Source organism: Centruroides vittatus, unplaced genomic scaffold (assembly GCF_030686945.1).
Source record: "Centruroides vittatus isolate TY-2023 unplaced genomic scaffold, ASM3068694v2 contig_290, whole genome shotgun sequence".
Taxonomy (NCBI): Eukaryota; Metazoa; Arthropoda; class Arachnida; order Scorpiones; family Buthidae; genus Centruroides; species Centruroides vittatus.
This window is the reverse complement of record NW_027121846.1, coordinates 283,545-307,892: the sequence shown is the minus strand read 5'-3', so window position 1 is coordinate 307,892 and position 24,348 is coordinate 283,545. Positions and strand designations below refer to the sequence as shown.

At 31.2% G+C, this 24,348-nt stretch overlaps 3 protein-coding genes across 3 annotated transcripts in view; 2 read left to right on the top strand and 1 right to left on the bottom strand.

The window, feature by feature from the left end:
- Positions 1 to 8,262: 8,262 nt before the first annotated feature.
- The window catches only part of LOC136972350 (E3 ubiquitin-protein ligase Mdm2-like), a 47,008-nt gene continuing 30,922 nt past the window's right edge, over positions 8,263 to 24,348 (top strand). The window contains exons 1-3 of the mRNA XM_067266918.1: positions 8,263 to 8,386; positions 19,437 to 19,507; positions 21,790 to 21,837. Coding sequence (XP_067123019.1) covers positions 19,499 to 19,507; positions 21,790 to 21,837 — 57 coding nt within the window. The 5' untranslated portion in view covers positions 8,263 to 8,386; positions 19,437 to 19,498. The remainder of the gene's footprint in view (positions 8,387 to 19,436; positions 19,508 to 21,789; positions 21,838 to 24,348) is intronic.
- LOC136972324 (uncharacterized) lies at positions 12,320 to 13,519 on the bottom strand. The gene has a single exon (XM_067266880.1). The coding sequence runs from the start codon at positions 13,517 to 13,519 to the stop codon at positions 12,320 to 12,322; it is 1,200 nt and encodes a 399-aa protein (XP_067122981.1).
- Positions 13,701 to 15,656, top strand: LOC136972323 (uncharacterized protein MAL8P1.12-like). Its single transcript, XM_067266879.1, has one exon. The coding sequence runs from the start codon at positions 13,701 to 13,703 to the stop codon at positions 15,654 to 15,656; it is 1,956 nt and encodes a 651-aa protein (XP_067122980.1).

The following is a 24,348-nucleotide window of genomic DNA, read 5'->3' as shown; positions in this document are numbered from 1 at the left end:
ATCATTAAATTTCAAAAATATCTCAGACCAGACAACAATGGGGAAAATATGAGCGCAGGGTTCAAAGTTCCATCAATTGTTCCCATCCAGAAGTAACGGACGGTGTCAAGTAGATTCGTCGAAACGGCTCTTTCTCGTGACTCGAACATGGGTCGTTTTTCGCTTAGAGACAAGCGAGGGACCAATTGAGAAGCGGGAAAGAGGGGGCGTGGAGCCAATCAACATGAACAATACGAAAAAGGAAGATTGAGATAATCGCCAAGCTAGAGAGACAAGAGGTCTTTTTCCTTCTATGCGCGGAAAGGCCGGACAGAACTGTGAATCCGCTTACGGCTAATACGCGCACAAAGACAATTTATTTTTCGTGCATCGTGCCGATCTGCTAATTAGTGCCACTAAAGACAGACCACCAGTGACCGGAGGCGAACATCTCCACCTGTTGCTGCCCCGGGGCCTACAGTAGAAGACGTCAGGAAAACGCCGGCGTGATTGAGACTTCGAATTTTTTATCGTTCGAGAAGAAGTCTGTACTAGGTGTAAGTTCCTTTACGTCTAAATAAACGACTTTTTGTGAGACACTTGTCGTCTGTGTCACTCCCCCACACCCACACGCGAACGACCCTAGACCATCCTGTCGCGGGATTAACGATCCCCCTAGAAGTCGGCTAACTTACACTGGTGTCCGAGAAGTGGGATTTTAAGTCCCCAATCTCCGCCAGGCCAGCAAACTTACAATCACTATCACTGTCAATATCTAATAATACTGTCTGAACTTTTTTCATCCTATATTTACCTATTTTATTTGACAACCTCCAACTCATCATCCTTTAATTGCCTCTCTAAGTTATTATGTGCCTGTAAATATGTTGAATATGTTGTCTAAATAGTTGAAATTTCCTCTAACAAGTTATATTTGAAATCCAAGAATCCCTCTCTTAATCAACTGACGTTTAATCCCTCTCACTAATTTTTTCGCTCAACTTTAATTTCTCTTTATCTCATTAATAAACACAATACAAATTGTGAATAACATATATCATAGTTTCATTCTCATTGCAAACTACAATAATTTATCTAATTAATAAATAAAAAAGTAAAAATATGGGCTTAACCTTGATAAACTCCAAAGTCATCCTAAATCCCCTTTCTTGTAACACTTTAAATTTATCCTATCTTAACACATGGTTTAACATTTCTATACATTTTTATAATTAAATGTATTTAATTCTCATTGACCCCTTTTCTTCCTGATTCAGAGTTCTCGGGAATCCCGAAGGCATTTCATATTAATAATGCATATAAATGCTTAATATAAATTTTTTGACTATTCTTTCTTACCCTTAACGAAAACTCCCAAAAATATTTAAAAACGAACACAAATTGTAAGCAAAAAAACAAACAGTGTAATCAGTTTAAAGTCTAAAATCGTGAAAATGGAAGTTAATAGAAATGTAAATATTAACGACATTTACGAATAAATAATGTTCAAAACCGAATTATTGAATAAAATAGTATTTATATACAGTCCTTTAATAAAAGACAAAAGCAATATCCGAATTAAAAACGAGAAAATTTCATATATTTAAAGAATTTCGAATGTTTACAGCTGACTCTCCCAATGCTCCAGCCAAACTTATGCCTCGAAGCGATTGTAGCGCTCGAAGAGACAGAAATATTTATTACGCCACTTTCGTAGCATTAGAGCTATTGGCACCTTAATTAAGGACCAAAATACAGAATTTCCGTAACCTAATTGAACCTACATTGTAATTAGCGACTACAGTCAGAGTCTATATACTTTAATGTTAAAAAAAACAGAGCACTTATTAAAATATATAGACTCTGACTGTAGTCGCTAATTACAGTGTAGGTTCAATCAGGTAACGGAAATTCTGTATTCTTCTCAATGTCAGATGTGGTAGCTGTATATACGTAATGTGAATGAATGTCTCTTTAATCCGAATAAATAAATCCGGTAGATTTCCTCACAGCTATCAGGTTAGGTACTCCATTATTGGAAACTAGCAGGTAGGCCCGGCGTTGCTCGGGCAAAAGTAACGATAGCGATAATTAAGATTATTACTTTATAGTCACAAAAGAAAAAGAGTAATTTCATCAACAAACTAAGTATTTCTAAAGAAAGGTCGAATTTGAAAATCGAATGTTCTAATATTGTTCGATTTTCACGACGTGTTCTCATTATATTGTTCAATTTTCATCGAATGTTCTAAAGAAAGGTCGAGAAAAACCGAACTAATGTGTTTAAATTTGAAAATTGAATATGTTCTAACATATTACTCTTTTTCTTTCTTTGTTTTTTTCTCCAGCGCCGGTAAATCTTGCACGTCGCTTTCTCTTGTTCTCCATTGTTACGTAACACTTCCATTGTTGACACTTCCATTGTTACTTAACACTTCCATTGTTGATAAAAGTGTTAAGACGTAATCCTGTCCCTCTCCCCCGTGGGGAGGAATTTCGAAAAATCCCTTTTTAATGTGCGTCCTCGTGACGTACCCTAACTGTGTAACAAATTTCAACTTTCAACTTTTAACCGTTTGAACTCTTAACATTTCCATTGTTACGTAACACTTCCATTGTTGACTCTTCCATTCTTAACGCTTCCATTGTTGACTCTTCCATTGTTACTTCACACTTCCATCAACAATGGAAGTGTTAAGACTTAATCGTGTTCCTCTCCCCCGTGGGGAGGAATTTCGAAAAATCCCTTTTCAGTGTGCGTCCTCGTGACGAAACCTAACTGTGTACCAAATTTCAACTTTCAACTCCTAACCGTTTGGGCTCTGCACTGATTATTATTATTATTATTGTTGTGTTACGTGAGATATATTCGGTTAACACCGGTGGCTGTGTACTATGCCGAACCAAAGTCAAGGCATAGTAACCAAAACAGAAATTAAAGAAGTGTATCAGTGTGTGTCTGTCTGTATTCAGGAATTTTCTCACAATATGACATGTATTCAATATAGTGGCCTTCTGTAGTGTGATGTATGTGTTTCTATTCAATTCTAATGTGCCCAGGCTTTTGTGTAGTGTGTGTGGTATGACACCTGTAGAAGAGAGAACAACAGGTACAATAAACACCCTATCCATCCTCCACAGATGCCTTATTTCCTGGGCGAGTTCTGTGTACTTGCTAAATTTTTCAGTGCATGTGTTTTGTACATTGTGAGTGTTTGGAATGGATATGTCTATAATGTATGTAATTTTATTGTGTTTGTCAATGAGTGTGATGTCTGGTTTGTCGTGGTAAATTGTTTTATCTATGATTATGGCTCTGTCGTAGTACATTTTGTGCGTGTTGTTTTCCAATACTGTCTGTGGAATGTATTTGTAGTATGGTTCGTGGATGTCTACTAATTTGTGTTTCTTTGCAAGCTCTTGGTGTATTATATTTGCTACTTGATTATGTCTGTGTAAATAATCTGTCTGTGCCAAGAGCTTGCAACCAGAGGTGATGTGTTGTATAGTTTCTGGCATGATGTGACATTTTCTGCACGTGTCATTTGTGAGTGTTGCATCTTTGAGTATGTGTTTTCTGTAGTTTTTAGTATTTATGACCTGATCCTGTATGGCAATAAGGAATCCTTCCGTCTCCCCAAAGAGGAATCCCCGAGCTAACCAGCTGTTTGACGCAGTTTTGTCAACAAAATCCTGGGCCAGATCATAAGGATGCCTGCCACGGAGTACCTTTCGAGCGCACGATTGCTTAATGGTGTCTATGCTTTTTATATGTTGTGCTGTGTCCATATGATGTGAGTGTAAGTTTAATGGTGTGTTATTCGAGTCTGCTAGAGTTACTGCTTTATGTAATTGTGATGTTTCTTGTTTTTTGTAGAAAAACTCTCGCAGTGACTGTATTTGTTTGTAGTGAAGGTTAACTATGTCAATCAGGCCACGTCCGCCATCTTTACGTGGAAGGGTTAGTCTTTCTATAGCAGATTTAGGATGATGATGTTTATGCTTAGTAAGTGTAGTTCTTGTTTTCCTTTGGAGTTGCTCAAGATCTGTGTGAGTCCAATGTATAACTCCAAAAGAATATGTGAGTACTGGAATGACATATGTGTTTATTGCTTTGACTGTGTGTTTTGCATTTAACTGTGTTCTGAGAATAGCATTTAACCTACTTTGGTATTCTTTAATTAATCTTTGCTTTATTTGTGTATGTTCTGTTAGTTTGGCCTGTTGGAATCCTAAATACTTGTAGAACTCACCCTCTTCCATGGATTCAATAACGTCACCATTTCCAAGCGCAAAATCTTCTTTCTTCAGGATTCCTTTTTCTATGTGAAGTGTTTTGCATTTATCTAGGCCAAATTCCATTTGTATGTCCTTGGTGTATGAATGTGTGATTTGTAGGAGTTGATGAAGTTGTTTTTGTGTGGATGCATAAAGTTTTATGTCATCCATGTACATGAGATGTGACAGTGTATACTGTGTTGTTTTTTCGTGTCTGATATTGTAACCATATTGCGTGTTGTTTAACATGTTGGATAATGGATTCAGGGCTAGGCAGAACCAGAGAGGACTCAAGGAATCTCCTTGAAAAATTCCTCGCCTAATAAAAATTTGGTTTGTTTGTATGGAAGTGTTATGGGCCCTGAGATGTAGTGTTGTTCTCCAGTGCTGCATAGTGTTTTGAAAGAATGCAATGAGTGATGGATGTATTTTGTACATGTGTAGGATATGTAGCAGCCAACTGTGTGGAACACTGTCGAATGCTTTTCTGTAGTCTATATATGCCATGTGTATGTTTCTGTGTTGTTTGTGTGCTTGCCGTAGAATGACTGAATCTATGAGTAACTGTTCTTTGCATCCCCTGTGGTTTCTACGGCAACCTTTTTGTTGTTCTGTTAGAATGTCGTGTTCTTCAACATGTTTGTATATTTTCTTTGCAATACAGGATGTCAATAATTTGTAGAGTGTTGGAAGACATGTAATTGGTCTGTATTGTGTGGGGTCTGTGGTATTGTTGTTTTTAGGTTTCATGTAGGTGATGCCCTGAGTAAGAAAATTTGGCATGTCTTGTGGATTGATGATGATGTGTGTTAGATGTTTAGCTAGTTCCTGGTGCAGTGATGTAAACTTTTTGTACCAGAAATTGTGAATGTTGTCTACACCAGGTGTCTTCCAGTTGTGTGCTCTGTTAACAGTGTATTGGAAATCATGTATGCTTATTTCAACACATGGCATAGTTCCTTTTCTTTTCTTTCGAAGACACAATGTAGTGACGTAAACTTAAACACTGGGCGAATTTTTCATCCTTTTTATTCGGTTGGCCGACCGAATAAAAAGGATGAAAAATTCGCCCAGTGTTTAAGTTTACGTCACTACATTGTGTCTTCGAAAGAAAAGAAAAGAAACGAAAATACAAAACACGGTTTCCTCAAGATAGACAGGGCATAGTTGTTATGTTGTGTAAGTTTTTGTTTCCCTCCTCGATCCAGCTGCTTCAGCATTGTGCGTGACAGCACTGGACCAAAGAGAAGACCAATATGTTGTGAGTTCTTCTTCTGTCGGTGTGCCACTGTGCTGTGTATCAGTGTTTGCTTTGTTATTAATTTGTCTGTAAAAGAGTTTCTCATTGTTTGTAAATAATTTATTTTGTTGTTTTCGTAGTGTACATGTTTTGTATCGTTTGAGTTTACATGCTTTGGCAGCAAGTTTTGTTTTAGTGTATCAATGTATTCTGTAATGTGTGTGTTGTGACGTTCATGTTTTGTGTGTGTTTTTATTTTCTTGAAAATGTTTTTGAGCTGTTTCCTTAATTTGGGTGTTATGTTGTTTCTAGTGTATTGTGTCAGCCTGCCTAATTGCTGTCTAATGTCATTTATTTGTATTTCTATTCTTCTCTGCCAGGCAGGCTTGTGATAGTATTGTGTTTTCTGTGTATTTGTCTGTGACTGTACTTTTAGTCCATGGTGTGTCACTACTGTGACTGCCCCAGCATAAACTAATGTATGAATGTCTGAGAGTGTAGAAATTGAATGAATGTAGTGTGGTAGTAAGTGAGTGTTTACATAATTTAGTGTTTTTCCTACTTCCTTTGACGTGTTGATTTTTGGTATTCGTGGTCGTTGTGTGGGATCTGTGCCTGTATATTTAGTGAGTGTTTCCTGAAATATAAGTGAGAGCGTATTAACTAAATCCATGTCTATGTTATCAGTGATGGACGAGGAAGTGTCTGTAGTATCATTAGTGGTAATTGTTGTATGTGTGTTATTATCAATGCTTGTTGCTGGATTATCCTGACAGGTTACATGATCTTCATTAATGTTAGATGTTTCTGTCTGTTGATGTATTTGATCAGCCACCTGTTGTTTGATAAGTTCAAGTGTTGTTTGTGGAATAAGGTTGTTGTGTATAATTGTTCTTTTTTGATCAACAACCCTTTGTTCGTGACAGTGAGGTGAGGATATTGTTGTGTGCATTTATGGTGTAGTTGTTGTCTGTATGCTGTCATGTTTGTTTCAAGTTTTGTGATCGTGTAATAAGTACGGATGATAAACTCGTTCATTTCTACTGTGCATTTCATCCGTTGGCGTGGTTTTCCAGCCTTTGTGGTCTGTGGATGCATTGCCACAGAAACACCAAAGCTGGGTTGGTTCCTCACATCTGTTGAGGGCATTGCAGTAGCCATGCTTGGGCCGGTGCTGCTTTCGCCACCGGTAACCAAGGGAGACTGTGGCCTATTTTTCAAACGTGAGCCTCTGCCTAACCCACGAACGCGGACCTTGTTAACCCGGGCAACGTCCGAGCCGGTATCACATTTAGATCTGGTTACTACCATGATACATATCTCCACAGAATGTGGGTGTGTGGTCACTCTTAGCTTCATTTCTCCCCATAGACCTTACTGGCATGGGTGTCCCTACCAGGAGCTTGTGCTCCAGCCTGCATTGCCCTATGGATCAGTAAAATTACTGGGCTCTCCCACCACGACCAGGTGGTGACCCCGGGAGAGTTATTATCATCATCATCATCATCATCATCATCATCATCATCATCAACTCGTCTCGATTATATATATAGATTACAAATGCATTTCAGTTCTATTTAGCGTTTAAGCCCATCTTCAGTGTAATGCTACAGAAGTATTAAAAATAACAAAGAATTTAGTAATTTACAAAAAACGGATGTAGATGATCTTTACAGACACACAAAAAAACTTCTTTACATACCTTTGAAGACAGAGGAGCGCCTTTCAGATTTATAAGATACAAACATGGGTGTGTGTCGGGTGACAATAGTGCAAAATGAAATTGACACGTAATTGACAAAAGTACAGCGTTCTAGTAAAAATCTGGCAAACACATGGGTAATTGTCTGGTGACAACAGTTTAAAGTTTACAGATGAAATTAACGTTACAACCCGTAGGGATATTGACGGCCGGATGGCCGAGCGGTCAAGGTGGCAGCCTACCGCTCTGGGGGACCCGGGATTGAATCCGAACGGGTCGAATAATTCCCAAGAATTTTTCGGGGGGTGGTCCGTTCGGATATGTCGGGCCCCGTCTCTCACCACCCGGTTGCCCCATTGTGGGCTTGGCCAAACCCATAATGGGCCTTCTAAAAGAGGCCCTCTTAGTGCCCACAGGGCGGAAAGAGTTATAAAAAAAAAAGGGCGGAAAGAGTTATAAAAAAAAACCGTAGGGATACATTTATTATTATTATTATTATTATTATTCACAATAATAGTGTTATATTAACAGTAATATTGTTGTAGGTTAATAGATAACAGTATGCATAATTAATCATTTCGTACAACGTATGGGATACATACCAATATGATATTTACCGATATATAATTATACAATGAAAGGTCTTTTTTTATTTAAACATGGTGTATTCTTTTAAACCAAAAATATTCGGAATAACATTAATTAAAGCAACAGTTTTTAAATGATATAAGTAATTTATTTGACAATTATAAAAAACAATACATACATAAAGTTTTATTTTCATTATCCGAAAGAGGCCGATTGGCATCGAGTCCGTAATCACGTGATCACCGGTTAGCGTAAGAAGAATGGCGACAAATTGTATACATTAGCGAAAAGAAAGAACGCCAACTTTCGAAGATCATATCGTTCAAAACTTACATCGAATCATAACGTTACACACCTCAATGTATAAAAAATAACAATAATTATCACAAATTGAACAGTTCGGACAGATAGGTGTCGATTTTAAAGGGACCCAGTAAGTGATCGAGAAGGCAGTTATTATATATGATCCGATTGGTAAATTCCTGAAATAACAAACCGAATGAACCAATGTCTATTGTTCACAGTCAAAATGATGTTATTTTTCCGTTTAGTTTCCAGTTAGAACTTGCAATTTACTTTAGGTTTGATCTACGTCATAGGTAAGAAGTGTTCTTCTGTATTTAGACACTATTTCAGAATTATACACAAATTTTACTGATAAGCAACATGCATTTTATACAGTAAAGGTTCATTTTTACTTCTTAAGCTTTACACCAACAAATTATCCTATAAAAACTCATAAACTTTATACAAAAAATGTAAAAATTAGTTATATAATCACAATCTTTAATTTAACATCATGTTTAATAATAGTAAATTAAGGAGGGTTGTAAGTTAGGTTTACAGAGAATTTAAGTTATTTCCTAGCAGTTTCTTTCATTTAAAGACCATTTGAAACAAAATGTAATGTTTAGTGTTATCTGTTACTAAATATAATAAAAAAATATACAAGTGGAATATGTTAACAGAATAGGATTTCCTCAGCTATTTCCAAGTTACATTATAAAAAAAACATATTGCATTTAACTTGGTAATGTTCTGAAGTTAACAAAAGAAATTACACACATATTTACATAAACTATGAAGCCATTACTGATGATTTGTGAAATTCATTTTTTAGTGTGATTTATATTTATATGCAATTAATATTTTGTGCTTTTGTACTTTTAATTATATAATGTGGGAATCTGATACTATGATGTACAAATTTAATGAATTTCTTGTTACGTCTGTTTATTTTCTAATATGTAAAAGAACTTTGGAATTAATACATTTTAAACGTACTGCTAAATGCATGAGACAGGACTAAGTGATTTGGGAAATTACTATCTATAAATTTGTTTTTCCAAATAATATCATTTTTGATATGATACATATCGTACCTCTATGTGTGTAAATATCGGTTTCATGACTTGTTACTAATAGTTGATGAATTTAAAATTTTTTCTGAAATTGTGATTTTAAATTATATGATTTAGATAACATGAAATCACAAAGATTCTTCTTAATCAAAACTCACAAGTGACTCTTGATTAGGAAGAATCTGTATAAAATGCGCATTTCAACAAGTTCATTCACATATTTTGAAATCAAAATTAGTCATACAGAGTTTATTTTAAAAATTTTTAAACATTTATCATATTATGAAATATGATTATAGAAAGTTATTGCAGTTTTATGTATTTGTTTTTTATGATTTTACAGTTTTAATCATTTATTTATTGTTCTAAATTAATTTATAAATTATCAACATGTACATTCAAAAGTTTATTAAGTAAAAAGAAATTATTTTAGCATTTCATTTTTAAGTAATTTTTTTAAGAGATATTAAACATATTTTTCAAATTATACAAGACTTTATAAACAAAGATGTATAGAAGTACACACTACACATTTGTCATTTGTGTATGTTTATATAATACAATTAATATTAAAAGTATGATTCCATTTATTTTTATTCTACAAATATATATGATGTGATATATATGATCATATAATAATATATGAATGATAAATACAGTATAATGAATTGTTTTTGGGAAATACAGAATATATAAGATTTTGTAATATGGAAATCACACTGTAAGCAGAGTTTACTGCTATTTCTCTGTTCTTCTACATGTTATATTTTATCAAATTATAACAATGTTTAATATTCTAAGGAATCTTATAAAAAATAAAATAATAATATTGTTTTTTAATTAATAAATTTTTAAATAAAATTTTAATTTAACTTTTTGTAAGTTATCATTGTATATAAATGGATAATTTAAACTATAAAATTAAAATATAAAATAACAAATACTTCTGATTACAGCAAGCTACTATAATTTTATTTCAAAATGTGATGACGTGAATGAACTTGTACGGTGCTTTCATTGGGAATATGCATATACGAATTTATATTCAAATATACAATAGCAATCTTATTATTGTTTTTCACATGTAGTATAGAAATTTGTAATAAGATATATAATGTGGTTATAATAATATATTAATTTTAATTAATTCAAAGTACATTAAAATATGAAAATAATCGCACAATATGTATTTATATATTAGAAAATACCAGGGAAGCAGTGCTTCCACAGCTTTCACGGACGCCACTGGTAATATAGAAATTGCTTATTTTAGTGGAAAAAGAAAAAAATTTAGATATTTATATATCATTTTTTATTAAAAAGATTTGATAAAATATATTTTATTATTTTCTTTTTTCATTCAAAACTCGATAACTGATTGAAATATGCTGATATAAAAATCAACATTATCATTTTTATATGAAGTGCAATGTATTTAAGTGAAGTGTAATATATTTGTTTATTGATGATAATCAACCAAATATATTTCTAAATAATAAATAAAAAGGTAAATTTTATTTAAAAACAGAACATTCTATTTTTAAAACAGTAAATGACTAATGATTCAAGTCAAGACAAGATTTCAGTTTGAACATGAACAGTGATAGTCACTGTTCATGTTCAAACTGAAATCTTGTCTTCACTTGAATCATTAGTCATTTACTGTTTTAAATATAGAATCTGTTTCAGTTTAGTAGCAGTAAATATATATAAAAATAATATAAACTATATATTTAAAAACAATTTAGAAGTTTTAAATTATTGTTTGAATTCTTATATTTTTTAAATTTATATTTTAGGCTTTTTGTGAATATTATAGTTGATTAAATGATATATTCATGATTTGATTTTAAAAATTTCTACACTAAAGTATAAACTTTATTGAATAACTAATAGTAAGTTCAAGAAAATAATTGATTTTTATTATATATTTTTATTATTTATGTTATAATAATGGCAAAACAGATAAATTATGGGACTTCACGAGATGGAATATAGATATGATATTAACACAATAAACGTCTTCTACTATTAACACTGTAGTGAGTAACACAAAGTCACAAAAGATATTAAAATGAGCTTAAAAAGAGTCTTTATTTTTGAATGGCATGTAGAAGTATGCTATTTCTTATATGACACTTAGTTCTTATGCATTCCATCAGACCACTCCTTTCACTTGACCTGTTTTGTGCTCTCTCATACTTTATGGCCCTTTCCACAGCAACTCTTGATGTGGGGCCGGATTAATTTTTTTTTCTCCTACTTGCAATATTTAACTTCAGAATCATATCTATAACATTAACAATTTATAGTTTATAAAATTTCAGAATAATAAGTAATAAGATATTTTAAAAATTTATATACTACAAATTATAATAATGTATTACTTTTTACAAAAGACACATTACTCTCTTATGAAAATAAAAAATCCTTTTGTTTGTAAATAGTTTGTAGTTGAACTTCATTTAGAATTTACTTTATAAATTTTATAATTTACGTATTCTTGAAACCGTGTTTTCTTATATGTTGAGCATCAAACACAAGACCGTGTTATTTATTAAACACTTGGCACTTTTCCACTTCTATTAGTTGAGACGAGATTTTATTTCACTCGTTTCGGGCATTTCGCCCCTCTTCAGTCAACTAATAAAACAATATACAACATTTCAAGTAATATAACACACACTAACAGATACCACAAAAATTAATTTAAAACGTACCGTTAGTTCCTCGAACTCAAGGGTGCGCGTGCATAGCACAATTTGGACCTCAAAGTTACAGCAACAAATGTAAATGTTCTACGTACGGCTAATTAAATTGTAAAATTTCTTTTAAAATATATAAACATACAGGCTTATTTTATACATATTGGTATATTAAACATATTCGGTATCTTACTTTTTTAAAATCGAACGCAATAGATCTTTAATCTTCTTTTTACTAACTTTTTTCTTTTCTTCATTGGTGTTTTATCTTGACATAAAGCAATAAACGTTTGGACCTGGTGTTAACTAAAAAACTCACTTTTCGTCTAGTACTGGCTCATTATTACGCAGTTGTTTGTTGACCATTTGCATATTCTGCTGGTTATGACGATCTGAATTTACATAATTAACTGTATAGCCAAAAGTAGCCAAGTTAGGCTGGATCTGTTGCTTATTTTTTATATGATTATAATATTCTTAACCAATTCTTGTTTATATTTATGCTTAAATTTTTATTTATAGAATTACTGGACTTTATGATGGCCACGCTCTCTTTAAATTTTCTATTATAAGCGTATTTTTCTTTATATAAAATTTTTGTACCATCTTGATCTATATTACAATTATTAAGTAGGCAATGATCATGAAAAACAGAGTTTACTCGATTGTATCTTAAGTCGGCGACATGTTCCTTTAATCTGATATTTAACTTACGTTTCGTTTCTCCAATATAAATACTATTATTCTTACAAGTACACGGAATTTCGTAAACGACATTCTTTGTTTCTTTCGCTTCTGTTCTAGTTTGCTGTATACTCTTTTTATTTTTTAGCCGGGATTTAAGTTTCTCATATTTAGGTGCGAGTTTTATGTCTACCTTTCTTAATTCTTTATTAATTTCTTCATATAATCCTTTTACATATGGAAAACTAATATATCTTATTCCTGAGCCTTGTTTTTCTATTCTTTGTTTGTCGTTTCTATTTGTTTTATCATTTATTTCTTTTTCCCATTTTGTAATTATATAGTTTGGGTATCCATTTAATACAAATTTATTTTTTAATTCTTTTATATATTTAGACATATTACTTAACTTACTGGTTCTATTTTTAATTTTTTCATATTCCATTGCAAAGACGTTATATTTGATATATAAAGGTATATTAGAGTTATATTTGATAGTCGTACTGATAGTGCAAGGCTTTTTAAAAGGTTCAAATTCGATACTATTTCTATTCCTTGTAATCCTAACGTCCAAGTAGTTAATGCTATTATTAATACTGTCTTCTTCTTCTGTTTTAAACTGAATTCGTTTATTTAAATTATTTATAAGGACTTCTATCTGGTTGATTGTAATTTCAGAAGTATTGTACATAATCAGAATATCGTCAACATATCGCTTGTAAAATTTTATACCTTGAATTTTATTAATTATTTCATCTATATCAATCATTACTAATTCAGCAAGTTTAGGTCCTATAACTGATCCCATACTAATACCTTCATTTTGGGTGTAATAATTACCTTCTATTTCAAAGTAATTACTCATGTACGAAAACTCTATTAGTTGGGTGATCTCTGGTGTTATGTTAAGTTTTTTTAATTTTTCTTCAATTATGTCCCATGTTATGGAGGGATACATTTCAATTATGTCTAAACTAGCCATTTTAAAAGTGCTTTCTATCTTCATATCTTTTAGATCTGTTAAAAGCTCATCAGTATTAGATATGGCAAAATTAGAATTTTGGTAAGACTTAAGTTCTTGCTTTAAAAATTTTTCAAGGTTATATAACGTTGAATATTTGAAGTCCACTATTTGAAGTCCACGATTTCAGTATCCGCCCAACATGGAGATTAGCGCATGGAAAGAATCTCTAGTAAAAAACAAATCACAGGTTAAAATTCCTGAGGACATCCTTGAAACAATTCGTGCAGGCCTGGACTTTAGTGGCCCCAATAGATGGGAAGTTCTTGATATTATACCAGACTTAGATCGAGTATGTAACAACCTTCCTGAGCCAGAATCGCAACTTATTAAATCAAGTCTTAGTAGCAAAATTAAGAAATACATAACAAAAGAAAAAAGCAAAACTGTTATAAAAGACAAAAATTATTATAAATATAAAAATAACATTAGCAAAGTACAAACATTCCTGGTTGATAATGGACTAGAGATAATTAAAGCAGATAAATCGAAACAAGTTATTATTGTATATGCTGATTGGGTAAAAAATAAGAAATGTGAATTAGTCGAAGGTAAACAGTTTAGGCAACTCCCGATAGACCCAAAAGATATTATATATAAAGAGCTAAAAAGTAGAGTCACAAGATTACATAAAATGAATAAATTAACAAAAGCTGAAAAAGAATTTATCCTAAACGATCAGAATGATCGCACACCAAAAATTAATATTCAACTTAAGACTCACAAAGATGGCGAACAGGTTCGACCCATAGTGGACTTCAAATATTCAACGTTATATAACCTTGAAAAATTTCTAAAGCAAGAACTTAAGTCTTACCAAAATTCTAATTTTGCCATATCTAATACTGATGAGCTTTTAACAGATCTAAAAGATATGAAGATAGAAAGCACTTTTAAAATGGCTAGTTTAGACATAATTGAAATGTATCCCTCCATAACATGGGACATAATTGAAGAAAAATTAAAAAAACTTAACATAACACCAGAGATCACCCAACTAATAGAGTTTTCGTACATGAGTAATTACTTTGAAATAGAAGGTAATTATTACACCCAAAATGAAGGTATTAGTATGGGATCAGTTATAGGACCTAAACTTGCTGAATTAGTAATGATTGATATAGATGAAATAATTAATAAAATTCAAGGTATAAAATTTTACAAGCGATATGTTGACGATATTCTGATTATGTACAATACTTCTGAAATTACAATCAACCAGATAGAAGTCCTTATAAATAATTTAAATAAACGAATTCAGTTTAAAACAGAAGAAGAAGACAGTATTAATAATAGCATTAACTACTTGGACGTTAGGATTACAAGGAATAGAAATAGTATCGAATTTGAACCTTTTAAAAAGCCTTGCACTATCAGTACGACTATCAAATATAACTCTAATATACCTTTATATATCAAATATAACGTCTTTGCAATGGAATATGAAAAAATTAAAAATAGAACCAGTAAGTTAAGTAATATGTCTAAATATATAAAAGAATTAAAAAATAAATTTGTATTAAATGGATACCCAAACTATATAATTACAAAATGGGAAAAAGAAATAAATGATAAAACAAATAGAAACGACAAACAAAGAATAGAAAAACAAGGCTCAGGAATAAGATATATTAGTTTTCCATATGTAAAAGGATTATATGAAGAAATTAATAAAGAATTAAGAAAGGTAGACATAAAACTCGCACCTAAATATGAGAAACTTAAATCCCGGCTAAAAAATAAAAAGAGTATACAGCAAACTAGAACAGAAGCGAAAGAAACAAAGAATGTCGTTTACGAAATTCCGTGTACTTGTAAGAATAATAGTATTTATATTGGAGAAACGAAACGTAAGTTAAATATCAGATTAAAGGAACATGTCGCCGACTTAAGATACAATCGAGTAAACTCTGTTTTTCATGATCATTGCCTACTTAATAATTGTAATATAGATCAAGATGGTACAAAAATTTTATATAAAGAAAAATACGCTTATAATAGAAAATTTAAAGAGAGCGTGGCCATCATAAAGTCCAGTAATTCTATAAATAAAAATTTAAGCATAAATATAAACAAGAATTGGTTAAGAATATTATAATCATATAAAAAATAAGCAACAGATCCAGCCTAACTTGGCTACTTTTGGCTATACAGTTAATTATGTAAATTCAGATCGTCATAACCAGCAGAATATGCAAATGGTCAACAAACAACTGCGTAATAATGAGCCAGTACTAGACGAAAAGTGAGTTTTTTAGTTAACACCAGGTCCAAACGTTTATTGCTTTATGTCAAGATAAAACACCAATGAAGAAAAGAAAAAAGTTAGTAAAAAGAAGATTAAAGATCTATTGCGTTCGATTTTAAAAAAAGTAAGATACCGAATATGTTTAATATACCGATATGTATAAAATAAGCCTGTATGTTTATATATTTTAAAAGAAATTTTACAATTTAATTAGCCGTACGTAGAACATTTACATTTGTTGCTGTAACTTTGAGGTCCAAATTGTGCTATGCACGCGCACCCTTGAGTTCGAGGAACTAACGGTACGTTTTAAATTAATTTTTGTGGTATCTGTTAGTGTGTGTTATATTACTTGAAATGTTGTATATTGTTTTATTAGTTGACTGAAGAGGGGCGAAATGCCCGAAACGAGTGAAATAAAATCTCGTCTCAACTAATAGAAGTGGAAAAGTGCCAAGTGTTTAATAAATAACACGGTCTTGTGTTTGATGCTCAATTTATAAATTTTATTTTAAAAAATCCTTTTGTTAATAAACAAAGAAAAAATACCTCTTTCTACTCTGGATCATCAAAAGACTAAATAAAAATATTTATGCATAGAAGTAAGCTGCTTTAAATTCATATAACTAGGCATATTGTATAACTGACAAAGTTTTTGATAAATGAATGAGGTTAAATTATGATCTATTCAAATTATGAAATAATTCAAATACTTTATTCATTTTTGAAAGCTTCGGTTTTATTGTCAGTTTTTCATTTAGTTATCTAATACAGTGAAATGTTGGTAAAACGAAATTGAGGCAACCATTCAAATATTTTTGTTAAATTGAAATACAGTCAAAAATGGAAGGATAAAAAATTAATCTGTAATAAAAATTTATCAAAAAATATCGCGAGCAAACGATTAAAATAACGATATAGCAGTACCGATTAGTTGGAATCCTGCCTCTTTTATTGTTGTTTCTGCTTGAATCCATTATTTGCTGGTAAAAGAAGTTTAATTTTTGTTTGTGTTGTTTCTTTAATCAAAGTTTTTTTGATAAAATCCAGTACTGTGACACAGCATTCCAATAGGCTAACATCTGTGTGTGATGTTTATACTTGTCTAATATTTAATTGTTCTGGAGGTTATATAAATTTAAATTTGATTTTACAGCATTCTAATTGTATCAAACATTTTGGACTTGAAGCAGATCCTAGTCAGATTGAAAACATTTGTCATAGCACATTTATATTAAATTATATTTGCTGGTATATTTTGAAGGTTTTGTTGGTGTTATTTATTACTGGGAAGATTTTAAAACAAAACCATAACTAAGGATTAATGTTGCCAGACTGTTTGACATAATAATCATTATTTAATAATAATGAATGATTTATGCATTTATAGTGTTTGTTATAATGAAACTATTCTTTCGTAACAGACAATTTTTATTATTTTAAACTGAAATTTTTATTATAATGGTATTCGTTAAACTGAAACATTTTTGCATTGATCTGAATAGGAAATTGGCAAAAGATTCAAGCTACTTTCATTATACCAAAAATTTTGTTAAACTAACATTCTTTATACTGCATTTCACTGTAGTTACTTAAACATTTAAAAATAGCTTGTTGTGATGTATTGTTTTATTATGTGATATAATGTAAAATTACTTTGACGCATTTGAAACTGTGTTGGTAATTGTTATTGTCTCCTAAAGTGCAGACACTTGGCAATCTTCTTAAGTTTATTTCAGTTGATACATGCATTTGTGTTTTGTGCAAGTTTTGGGGTTCTTAAGGCAAAACGCAGGTGCGTGTATCAACTGAAATAAACTTAAGAAGAAGATTGCCAAGTGTCTGGTGTCTGCACTTTTGGAGACAACAAACTTTAACTAATAATTTAATTTTTAAGAACAAAGTAATTTTGTTGTCTCCACAACAAAATTACTTTGTTCTTAAAAATTAAATTATGGGAATAAAACTTCTTGCTGCTAGTTTATTGTGATGTTTTGACTTGTTCTGATTGTATTCCATCTGTCAATAGTGATCTCTAATAATCATTTTTTATTGCTTCCTTTATAGTGTGCAAGTAAACATTTTGTGAATTATTTTTTTTAACCCAGAGTGATATTGTTCTGTAACAAAATTAGTGAGTACTTAACAATACTAGTTATTAAGAAATTATAGTAATAAAATTGACATTTAATTTGCTAGAAATATATCTTAATCTTACTGTGGTTAAAATAGTCTTCATAGTTCTTACTTGTGCTTGTCTGTTCACCAAATGTTGTTTCTTATTTGTAGCAACCAATATTTTGTGAACAGATTTGCTTTTATATTGTTATAAGTATAATATGCATTCATTTTTACTTAGGCAAAATTTTAATAGTTTGACCTGCTATTATAATGATATGAAAACCTGTAAACAAAATGATCACAATATTATTAGTACAGTAAAAACTGCTTAGGTGACCACCTGCATTCGACGGACACTTGTCAAAACAGGCAAAAATTTCTGGCATGGAATAGCTTATACATACAGTCTTCGTATAAGTTACCTGTATTAAATGACCACCTGTGTAACACGACCATAGGCATTGATTTTTGGTCAAAAACAGCATACAACAACTGTAATAAGCAACCACTTCTGCAAATATATCTGGTCTAAAATCTCTAAACTATTGTTTGAATCCAAAATAAATAAAAATAAATTTTATTTATTTTTATTTATTTTATTTTATTATTATTATTTTTTAATGCTCACATACAGTACATGTGTGATAAATAGTTTCTGTATCAACCTACCTTATTTCTATGATATTTTTAGAAAAATAATATCCAAGTAATTTTCGCACGCAAAGTATTCAAAAAACAATAAACACATTAATGCAAAAATCAGTTTTACATGCAATCTTCCTTTTTCAATTCTGCAATTGTCATTGTAATGAAATCATATTATGAGAAGAAAAAATAAAATTGTTTTATTATTAGTTAGTGATTTTTTATTGTGCTAAGAAAATATTAAATATTAAAAAATACAGTATTTTTAAAGTTAAGATAAGATTTATATCGATGATGTAATACATGTCACTGAGGAGCGAAGGAAGAAAACCAAGTTGAATTAAGTCAGAAAAAAGAAAGTGTGCATTATAGTCCAGAAAATGCAAATATTGTATTAATCTTTAAAATACTGGTATTAAATTCGTCTTATAAAATCATGGTGACTTCTGTTAATTGAGTTATCCAATAAGGATAAAATACAGTACCAATATAGCTGTATCGTTGAAAAAATTATCTTATTTTTGCTCACCTCAAATTATGCTTAGTAGATATAGCTTTTAGCCATATCTGTGTGCAAAATACGTGTAGAAATATGGTAATATAACACCACCTGTTTTGGACGACCACCTGTCTAAAAGACCACTGTTTGAAGGAACCGTGGGTGGTTTCTATAAACAGGTTTTAGTGTATATGTAATTATAAATTATTCTGTAAGTTTTATATTAGTTAATATTTTAAGCATTTTACCATTATCAAAACAATCACATGTTGTTCAATTTGTTTTTGATGTTTTTTTAACTTTACTCCTGTCTAATACTGATTTATATAATTATTAATAATTTATACAATTAAATTATTTTTTAGACTATTCACTGATTAAAAAGTGTTTGAAGATAGTCATTTTGAAAAGTTAGGAAACTTTTATCATGTCGCAGGTAAGACAAAATTCAACTTGTCTAAGATTTTGTTAGTAGTTTAGATTTCTTTTAATCTTCAAATATCATATATATCAATTTTGTTTACATATTAAATTTCTATTGATTTTTAAATGTACAGAAAAATTAATAATAATATGTACAATAATTTTGATTAGGTTTTATTACATATTTAATTTTATATTTTACATTCATATTTGTAGTAGTTTCAAATTTTGTTAAACTCAGTACCATCATAAACATATAAATACACTGCTGGATAAAGGCTGTTGGAAATGTTATTCTTAGCATTTATCTCGATTTTAGCTTTTATAATATACTGTAACTATGTATACACAATGAGGTTGTGGTATTCAGGAGGACCAAACATTACTTCACTTAGTTTTTCACTGCAATAGGTACAATCACATTAGGGATAGTTTAATGAGAGCAGCTATTCTTGAAGGTTACAACTGGCCTTGCAATCCACATCAACTCATTCAAACACGTACAATGTTCCATCATCTACTCGCATTTATATTCCTTAGTGTGGCTCTTGAGAGCACTCACTCCAGGGGCACGGATGGCAATTAGCTTTTCCTTGCTTTGTTTCAACCGTCAGTATATACAATCCCCTCCTACAACATGGTAGATATGTACCATGTTATATGATTTCCATGTTGTACGAGTCACTTAAATACATGAGACAATCACAGCCCAGCATGTGTGCAGTTTAGGGGCTAAGGCTGTTTGAAAGGTTTTCTCCCATAAAATTAATTGATTCTAGACTAATTTGACTCGAACATTTCCAAAACACATAATTTTTTAGGAATAATCCATATAAAATATGCTATAAACAAAAAATTGTAGGAATACTTACCGAGTGCGCACCATTCGAAGACACCATTGCTTAAGCTTGTTTTCATCACGGAGCGGCTCATTGAACGGTGGATGTGTGTTTCCTGATAAGTTATTCTTTCTGCGAAAAATTTGCTGAACTTTGGAGACATCATTAATAGAAATATAATTTTTATGGCCGTTGAATAATAATTGTTTTTTAGTAGGTCTGCTTGTTTAAACTCAACGGTTTGTGCAATGTCCACTACTGGTCCAGATTCAACCAATCCTATTGACACACGAGTCGGCCATGACAATCTGTCTCATTCTTTTATCGTGTTATACGAGCCTCTTTTAGCGTGTTATATGAACATGATTGCAATTTTTCTGCTGTGTTATACGAATCCGTCTTATATGAACCTGTGTTATAGGGGGGTCTACTATAGCTGCCTTTTACTTTGTATTTTAATTCTGTTAGCTTTAGTCGTCTGGTTAGGTTTGTCCTAGGTTATGGTCAATATTCCCTCTAATTTTTTTTGTGGCTGAGTGGAACATGTACTTCTCTGAGCAAAAAATTTTCTGAGCATATATATATATATATATACAGTCTTATTTTTTCCTATAAAAGTTAAGATAATTAATTTTAAAGTAGAGATTAAAATTAATTTTAAAACATACTTCCATACAAAATATTATCTTTTGTTAATGATTTAATGTATTTAATCGAAATATACATAGCAATAATCATGTTGCAGACAGAGTGAGAAATAAGTAAACAACAATTCAAATCAGTGTGCATGCTTGCCTGCACGGCGCACAAATTCTCGTGCGTGGCAACAATTTGAGCAGTGCGCAGCTATGCAGCTTAGAGGGAACATTGGTTATTTAGGTTAGTTTAGTTACTTAGTAAGTTAATGTTAGAAAAAATAAAATAAAAAAATTGGGGTCTTGCCTGTTTGTTTTTCTGTCCATTTATTTCATCCAGTTTGTCATTGTGTTCATTTTCTTTTTGCACTGTTTGTCTAGCTGTTAAGTAGTATTAAGATTTGCGATTGCATTCAGTTTTATTAGTATTAAGTAGGTATGTCTTTCTACTAACAGTCACTTGGCACTAACTTCTACACTTAGCTATTTGTGGCGGCACTCAATTATTGGTGTTCGCTACACAGGTTTTCTTTTAGACCCTTTGGGGGACTACAGCCTTGCAGCATAAAAACTGCATTCCAACATCAAACATAGAGGGTACTGTAGCCATATCTATGCCATTCAGAAGGATCCTATCTTTCTCTACTGTTTATCTCCTCTCCCTCCTCCTTCCCCTCCCCTTTCCCTTACCCTGTTTTCAGGGTAAGGGAAACACTTTGTGTACAGCCAAGGTCTTTCTTGTATGTATGTATGTAACTACATATATTTAGACATTGATTTTATTGCAAGGTATTTGATCATGTGGTTTGTTTCTGTTTCAGAATACTACAAATGAAGAAGTTTCAACTAGTGGAATTAAAACTGAAAAGGTAATCAGAAATTTTCTTTAGATACTAGTTAAACTATTTATTTTTTTCAATTGATTTCCTGATTTTTATTAAACATAGGACTAAATTTCAATATTATTACATTGAATGTTTCACTTCAATTATATTGACAGTCAGTTTCTGGTACATGGTATAATAAAAATAAAATTTATCATTTGAAACTTTTTGAAACATTTGAATCATTTGATATTTATCATTTATCATTTCACATTTTGAAAATAGTGTGATGTGATTTTAATTGAGAATTTATTTTGTTGTAATTTTTTAAATCTCTGAATTCACTAATTCACACTTGGTTTTTGAGATATCAAAACCCAAAACAGTGTGAATGTAATATAGCTTCTACACTATTAAACATGTAGCCCCAGGAAATTAGTATTAAACAATAAATGAATGCATCTTCAAAAACATTTTATTCTGCACTCTTAGAACCTATAACTGATGTGATATATAAAAAATACAAAAGATGCTTATCACCACAAACGTTTTTGAACTGCTGAGAGTTGTTCTTCAGGTGTGAGACTGAATAACTGATGGGACAGAGCAAACCATTAAAGGAAATTTGAGAAACAATAATAAGGTGTTACATGAGATGCGTTTGTGTTCGGTCTAGTTGACCCAACATGACCTTAAAGGTCGGAGTCTATCAACGTCTGCCATGCTGTCGATAGAATCAATTCATCCTTAAAATTGATGCAGTTCTGATTGAGGGACGATTTGTAGATTTGAATGGCCTTCAGCCACTTAAGGTGTTCGTTGTGTGATTTTTATTATGTTTACAGTGCTTCATGACGTTCACATTTTTAGATATATTTCTTTGACTCCGCTATTACAGTACAGAGAACATTTTTTCTTTTTTCTTCAACTATGTAATTGCAAAGCATATCTAGCTAAATAGAGGTTTAATTAGCATTAACTGAATTAACATTAATCAACCGAAAACTTAGAGAATTGAGAACAAGTTGCTAACAGTTTCTGATGGATAGTTATGCACCATTGTAGAGACAAGGTCTATGCCTAATGCAGTGCATCACCCAAATGCAATTGGCTTCAAAGGTTTGCTGTAGCATATTTAGAGCATGTCAAATTTCATTGCCTTTCCTCTTTATTAGATCTTTCACTTCTCTTTCACAAACTTTATAACTTGTTCATCAACATCTAGATGACTTCCTTTTTGAAGTTCATTGAATTTCTTTTATGAAGTCTTGCACTCAAAAATAGCCTGTTAATGCTGTTACACATCTAATACTACTCTCTGCGACATCATATTTTCATTCAACTTCTTTGTTCTTTTGTTGTTCAGTAAAGCAGATAACTTTATACTTAAATTTAGCTTTATAGGCAACTTATCTGTTGTTTATCATTTGCACTGCTCGCTGTAGTTCAAAATAAAACAAAGTTTACCTTTGTGATTTAGTAAATAAAATGTCAGTAATAGCAATTCTAAATAAACTATTAGTAATTTGATTTTAAGACAAAGGTTACAAAGAAAGGAAGATGAGATGAAATAATGTTTTCTAATACAATCTTGTAGTGTTTAGCAAATTCTTATTTGATGACATAGATTGTTAACATGTTGATTGTCATTGGGTGAATTTTTTCCTGATGCCATTCTCAATAAGGCACACTGTATACAATGTTTAATTTATAACAAAAATCCACACTGAAACTGTTGTTCACTTTTATAAAGTTTGATGTTTCATTTTAAGAATGTTCTGTAACTAAAGCTGGACCAAAAAAATACCAAAAATGTTTTTATATATATTAAACATTTTTTTCCTTCTTATTGTGCCTTGTCCTTACAGAATATCAGCTACCATCAATGATATTTACATCTTATCCATGGCTTTCTTGAATAAAGTGTTGATGTCTTACACTGATCACATAAGATTCTCATATTTTTAACTTGTTTGATCTGACAGAGGTTCAGATGTTCAGTCTCTGATTTGAAATAAACTCTGTGAGAGTGTAGCTATTAACACAAAAAGCTCTTTGTCTAAATAACAGGACCCATTTCTCAAGCATTTCCAAAACATGGACATCTCAAAATTGAATGTTTTGCTTACTGATATACTACTGTTTGAATTTTAATTTGTTGTGAGATTGTGCCATCAACTCTTATTATATCTATCTGTTTTCAATGCAAATTTACAATAATATGAATATTCTTTTGCTAATCCTATTTCTTATAAGATTTCAACCAAACTGTCATGTTTAACCTGATCAAATGCATAGACATCTGCTGACACATTCTGCACTGCTGTATAAGAATATTTATACTAAATAAGGCTTCCTTTGTACAAGTCCATTCTGAAATCTAAAATCACTTAAATATTCTTCACATTTTTTATATATTCTAGCATGGCTCTTCAGAAAATGGCTTATCAAACTTATTGTTTTATAACTATTGCATCTTTTAGCATTAGATTTCTAAGGGACTGTAATAAATTCTGATTACATTTTTCTCATCACTAAAAGCAACATTTTACCAAA

Bases quoted from the DNA above. Each gene is read 5' to 3' on its own strand.
- LOC136972323 (XM_067266879.1), top strand. From the start codon at position 13,701: ATGGAGATTAGCGCATGGAAAGAATCTCTAGTAAAAAACAAATCACAG.
- LOC136972324 (XM_067266880.1), bottom strand. From the start codon at position 13,519: ATGGCTAGTTTAGACATAATTGAAATGTATCCCTCCATAACATGGGAC.